General features: G+C 40.7%; 1 protein-coding gene across 1 annotated transcript in view; it reads left to right on the top strand.

Annotated features, from left to right (window-relative positions):
• The window catches only part of ARHGAP28 (Rho GTPase activating protein 28), a 180,298-nt gene extending 176,070 nt beyond the window's left edge, over positions 1-4,228 (top strand). The window contains exons 17-18 of the mRNA XM_012652101.1: positions 1,767-1,831; positions 4,058-4,228. Of these exons, the coding sequence (XP_012507555.1) occupies positions 1,767-1,831; positions 4,058-4,152 (160 nt within the window). The 3' untranslated portion in view covers positions 4,153-4,228. The remainder of the gene's footprint in view (positions 1-1,766; positions 1,832-4,057) is intronic.
• Positions 4,229-6,733: the final 2,505 nt, after the last annotated feature.

Here is a 6,733-nt window from a genome sequence, read left to right as displayed (position 1 = left end):
TGGCCATTAGGGAAATGCGAATTAAAACCACAATGGCGTATCACTAGACACCTATGAGAATGGCTAAAATGAAAAATAGTGACAATACCAAATACTGACAAAGATACAGAGAACTGGATCACTCTTACATTGTTGGTGGGGATGTAAAATAGTACAGTCGTTCCATAAAACAGTTGGGCAGTTTCTTATAAAACTAAATATCCAGGTACCATATGACCTAACAGTCACACTCCTGGGCATTTATTCAAAAGAAATGATGACTGTGTTCACACAAAAACCTGTACACAGATGCTTATATAGCAGCTTTATTTATACAGTCAAAAATTGGATGGTGGGGGGTACCATCAACAGGTAAATGATGAAACAAACTGTGGTCCATCCATACGATGGAATACTGCTCAGCAATAAAAAGGCAACATCTTGGGTCAATCTCTAGGGATTTATGCCAAGTAGGAAAAAATCCAATATGAAAAGGTTCCATGCTATGTGTTTGCATTTGTGTAACATTTTTGAAATGATGAATTTATAGAAACACAGAAGAGGGTAGTGGTAGCCAGGGGTATGGGATTGGGTGAGGGAGGTGAATGTGGCTATAAAACAGCAACAGGGCAATTCTTATAAGGGAAATGCTTTGTGGCTTGACTGAATCAGTGCCAACATTCTGGTCATGATATTGCACTAGAGTTTTGCAAGATATTCCTACTGAAAGAAACTGGGTAGAGGGCGCGCATTTTCTGCATGTATTATTTCTTACAACTACCCGGGAATCTACAATTGTCTCAAATAAGTTTAAACAAAAAAAAAAAAAAAAAGAGGGCACATGTGCTTCTTCCTCACAATAGAGAGGCAAGGACAATCTTTTTGAGATAACTAAGCTGCATATCATTCCTGAATTGGGATAGTGATCAGTGATGGTCTTTCAGCATCTCCTACCCCAGCATTCTAGTCCGGGGTGGAAAAATTAAATGGGGCAATTGTGTTCTCTGACTTGCTTTTATTATAGGGCAGAGACTTGCAATGAAGTCAACCTTAGAAAGTCTGCAAAACATAAGGCAAGCTTAGAAATGTGACAGGGTCTGAGGAGAGAATTCCATTCAATTTTTGGCAAATGCAGAAATGAATCCTGAGAGTAATGTGGCCAATGACAAAGCAGCATTAAATACTCAGCTGGTGGCCGGGCGTGGTGGGAGGCTAAAGCAGGAGGATTGCTTGAGGCCAGGAGTTTGAGACCAGCCTGGGCAACATAGTAGGATTCTGTCTCTACAAAAAACGTTAGAAAAAGTTAGCCGAGCGTGGTGGCATGCACCTGTAGTCCTAGCTATTTGGGAGGCTAAGGCAGGAGGCTCTCTTGAGCCCAGGAGTTCGAGGCTGCAGTGACTTTTTGTTGGGCCACTGCACTCCAGCACAGTGAGACCTTGTCTCTTGAAAAAACAAAACAATCAAACAAGCAAAAACACCCAGCTGCTCCTTGGCCAGCCCTGATATGTGAGTAACAGTTACCTTCCTAAATAGAGCTGACGGCTGTGGCCCGAATGGGCCCTAGGTTGTCATGTTGCACCGCGCCAGCCCAGGTTGGTGTGGAACAGCCCCATCCTCTGGACCTCAGCTTCTTGTCTGCGTCAAACAGAAAAACAATTGTGTTTATCATAACTTCAGTCATAATAAGGTTTTGTGTAGTGTATTTCATCAAGGTAGAATGAATTGTTTGTTGCCAGATCTTGAAAGAGGGTTAAAATTATATTGCTTTCTCATTTGTTTTTCCTTAGTCGTGGTTCATCGGAATGTATTAAGATTCAGAACCAAAGGTTATATGAAATTGGAGGAAATATAGGTAAGCATTCTGTGATAACTTCTACTCCTAAATTCTCTGGTTACTCTAAAACAAATATGCTTCTATTATTGTAAAGGTATATATTTTACACATTTCTTGGATAATTCAAAATCAATAAGTTTCTGATTTTTTTTAATCTCCTGTAAGAACAGTTGCATGACTTTTCTAAAATATTTTCAAAATTTAAATGAGAATATTTTAGTGTTGTTATGGAGTAGACTTTGGGGCCTTTTCAGTGTGACCCTCAAACTTGGAAAGTATCTTCCTCGACACACACGCAAAACAAAGAAGACACGATGAGAACTTTCAGAAGCACGCCGGCCTTCTTGTTTAGCTTCCCTATTTTCACTGTCATCCAGGGTTCATTCTTCCTGTTTCCCTGGGTAGGGGCGGGGAGAGGAATCACAAGACAAATCTTCCCCCTCACATCTGTGGACGCCCTCACAGCCCCGCGCTCCTCTTGCTCCTGCCGAGGGCCGCGCCCCCCTCACGCCTCCCGCGCCTGGGCAGGGCCTTGCTCCGTTGGCCCCTCCAGCCTCGCCAGCCTTTCCCTCCCAACTGCAGCATTTTCATCTGCATAAAAAATTCTGGTAATTTCCCTCATCTTTACAAAACTCTCTCTCGACCCCCTTCCAGTCTACTCTCACTTCTCTGTTCCACTCCGAAGCAAAAAGTCCTTGGATCAGTTGTCTATACTGCACTTTCTTTCTTGCCTTTCTCTCTAAGCCACTCGAGTCACGCTTTACCCCTCAGCGCTCGGCCGGAATCTCTCTCTTGTCGAGGTCGCCAGACGACTCCCGTGTTGTGGAGTCCAGTCGCTCAAGTCTGTCTTTAGGACTACCGAGGCCATCTTTCCCTTGTTTGAGAAACGCCCTCTCCTCCCCGATTTCGAGGACACCTCAAGCTTCTGCCTTCGCTCCGGCTTCCCTGGCTGCTCCGTGGGAGTCCCTTGTGCCCAGGACTTCTCGTCTTCGCAGCCTCTCGAGGTTGGAGAGCTGCAGGGTCCGGTCCTTGGAACTCTTTCCTATTCACACTGACCTTCCTGGGTGGGCTCAATCCATCGCACGACTCTAACTAAATACAGCTGTGTGCAGATGCCGCCAGTGTGCCAGACTTCCCTGCAGACACCACACCTGCACGTCCAGGCACCGGGCACGGTGGGCCTCGGGGCCTTGGCATTTGCTCTTTCTCCCAGGATGCTCTGCCTCGCTCACCCAGGTCTTCCTATGGGTCACCCAGCTCACACCCTCCCTCACATGCCTTCCGTGCTTTGCTTTTTTCTAATGTTCTTATCACCATCGGACTTACTTTGTATTACATTCATTTATTTGTTAGTTGCCTTTTGCCCCTGTGGAACGTTTTTGACTGTCTGACACATTGCTTATCCCCAGCCCTAGAATGGTGCCTGGCACATAGTAACTTACAGTAAATATTGGATAAATTAATGAATCAAGCAAGCCAAGTGCACAAGCAAATCTCAGTAGCTTTGTCTGAGGCTTTAGTGTACATTTCAAGCGGGCTTGCACATGAAGCCTTTCAAGTATGCTTGTCCCACGGAATGATCTTTTTGTTGTTACCATTTCCGGATCTCCTGCCTGTAGGTAGGTGGTGCGTCCATAGTAAAGAAACAACATGACCATTCCTAAAATGAACTTGACTTGGACCTTCTCTAGCCCCCGTCAAGTCCATGTCTGTAAAACCACTAGAGGACATATGTTAGCATAGAAGCGACGAGTTTATACCTGAAACAGTTCTTGCCGTATTTTTCTAATTGACGTGGCAAAGCTAGGAAACAATTTGTCTGTGGTTGATATGTCTGGGTTTTTTTCACAATTACACATGAGATTTATTTGAAGTACCTGTATTTCACAGGCTTAAAGAGAGGAGGGAAGGCATGGGGGGAGGGAGGAAGGTTGGAAGGGGGAGAGGGAGGAAGGAAGGCTTATTAAGAGAACAGTGTACACTATTCTGGTGATGGGTACCCTGAAAGCCCTGACTTCAGCATGATACAATTTATCCACAGAACAAAAAACACTTCTACCCCCTAAATTTTTTTATGTAAAAAAATGAAAAATATTAAAGAAACTTTAAAATGTGTGTGCTTGCTTTTGGCTGATAGAACTATATTCAACTTCTTTGAACCTTATAACACACACACACGTGTGCTCATGCACACACACAGAGAAATGTACATTATTAAAAATATTAATTTTATCTTTCTTTTAGGACAGCATTGCTTGGATCCAGATGCTTATATATTGGATGTATATCATGCAAATCCTCAAGCAGAATGGGTGATTAAGCCCCAAGCAAGTCTTTGAAATACCCTCAAGATGGCTGCTATCGTGTATTATATGCCACGAGGATCCTACGTTTAGTGGGGAAAAAACAGCACTGCTTGGCCGTGTTTGTCCCCACAGCCCTCTCAGTGTTCCCGGCCCTGAGTGACAGGCATCGCCAACATGAACTGTGGAATAAGAGCACTACGGTTCACCAATTTCAACTGAAATTTCCTCATGACATTTCTTTGATCAAAGCAAAGGAAAGAGGATTTGGTCCTTCCAGAAGAAAGGCCAGTCTAGAACGTGGAATTCTAATCATTTCTAGTATTTTGACTTCATAGCAGAAATGAACTTGGCCCTCCCTATATCTGGGGATAAACAACACTTGTTTATGTAGCCAATGCTACTGAACACAAGAGGTGAAAGAGACCCTTTTTTATGCTTACGTTATATACATATATTGCCCTTTTTGAACAAGAATGCCAGAAATAGCCTTAATTTCTCCCCTGCAAAATAATCCGGATCTGCCTTCCAAAGAGAATCAGTTTCTAAAGTGAAACAGACAATATTTATGCTCTCACTCCTGCACTGGAGGAGGAAGACCTTCCGTTTGAAGAAACCTGTATTGTTACGGACATCATACTGTACTATAACTATCAGCATTCTGGTGCAAATGAACTTGCCTCTGTCATTGACTATTGAAAATTGATATTTTGAAAACTTATTCTCTTCTGAGCACAGGTTCCTCTAGTGAAGCTTAGCTTGACAAAGTGTGTCTTACGCTTTCCTAGCCTTTGTCGTCAACATTCACAGAGCTTCTATTTTCTCATGGCTGTGGTGCTCAATGAATATCTTTCCATATGCCAGGCACAGATTTCCTTTTCTGTAAAACATATCATTTTTTATATTTCACGTTGTAAATGGTCACTTCCACAGCCCCAATTTAACAGTGCAGAGAAATATTGTTATATCCAAGATTTATAACCTGTAAAAGCAGATTTTGCTTCTGCCATAAATCATGGACATGGCCAACCGCCGTGGATTAGCATCAGGCTTTAAAATCAGACACATGTTTGGTAAATTGAAAACTGCCTCACTCTCAAAATCCTGCAGAGCCATTTTCCAGGCTTGCAATGGCCAGACACGTAGTCTTTGCATTTCTAATTTAGAACAAATCCAAAATGTGCTGAGGGATTGGACAAGCTCTGCCTTTCATTTTGAGATTACAGATACAGTCCTAGGGTTGGCTAGAAATGGATACAGAGTTCTAATTTATCCCAGATATATACTTTGGCTTGGAATCCACAGATAGAGACACTGATAAATTTATATCACTTTTAATGAGATTCAAGGCCCAATGATTTTCTTGCAATTCAAACAATAGAGAAAGTTGCTCACAAATGCAGAAAACATTTTTTGTCTACTTACCAAGTCTCAAAACGTAACGTGATAATATTTTAAGCCCATATGTAGAAGAAATTTTTCATATGCTACATTATGCCTTGATGTCTATACAAAACATTGCTTATATTCAACATGTAGATAATTGCATTTTCTGGCCTCTAGGATTTTATTATATTTTTTATAGAAAATACAAAGATCCATTCATTTGATTTGTTTATTTGATAATTTTTATTTCTTTTGCCTGAAAACTCATTAAAAGGTTTATATTTATTGCTACATTTCATCAGTTTTTAATATATGGCTCATTGGTGGCATGTGTGTTTACATAAGAATTTCTAGTCTGAAAAGAATGATTTTATCATTTTTGCAATTTAAACAACAGACGTAAACATTTTACTTTATGTAGTTGCCAATCCCGTATGATGGCAGTAATTTATGCCCACATATGGAGGAAATTCTTCAAATAGCCACCTTACACTTCTATGTATATATGAAAACCAACTGATTTTTCTCATCATATTTCCACTCAAATAGTTAAATTCTGTTGTGTTTATATCAAAATTTGATAGATCTGTTCGTTTACTTTTTTATTTGGGAATTTTTATTTCTGTTGACTGAAAATACATTAGAACCTGTGCATAAGTTCTGAAGGTTTTAAGATTTACTCCAACCTGTCCCAGTTTCAAATAAATGCCTAATAGATGACAGGTAAAATACAGTTTCTTCTCCACTTTTGTGTGGTTTTAAATGGCAAAGACTTAGCCGAGTCAATAACTATAATCACTTTGGTTTATTTAAGAATGCGTGACAACTTTCAAATAGCTATACAATATGGAAAGCCATGTCAACACCAGTATCATTGGATATAACTACTGTTCCTAATCATAGGGCTAACTAATTGGTTAGAGAAAAATTTTAATAGACACACAGACTCATTAGTGTGGTTGAAGAGGCTATTTTTACTAATTTTATTCTCAGGAATAAACCCCCACAATAAAAATTTTTAAATGCCTGTCACCTAAATATTGAAAGAATTTTTGCTTTATCAAGAGTTTTTTAAAAGTTCAGTAATCCATAAAAATGAATCATACATTTGCAAACAGAAGAAGGACAGATACCGCACTTCTACATGCTTAGAGCTTCTCACCCTCCCATCTCTAGTGCTCTTGGTATACAGCTGGGAAAATAGTACCCTCCAGGGAAGTGTTAGAGGAAG

This window comes from Propithecus coquereli, unplaced genomic scaffold (genome assembly GCF_000956105.1).
Source record: "Propithecus coquereli isolate 6110/MARCELLA unplaced genomic scaffold, Pcoq_1.0 Scaffold38, whole genome shotgun sequence".
Lineage (NCBI taxonomy): Eukaryota > Metazoa > Chordata > Mammalia > Primates > Indriidae > Propithecus > Propithecus coquereli.
This window is presented reverse-complemented; position numbering and strand designations above follow the sequence as displayed.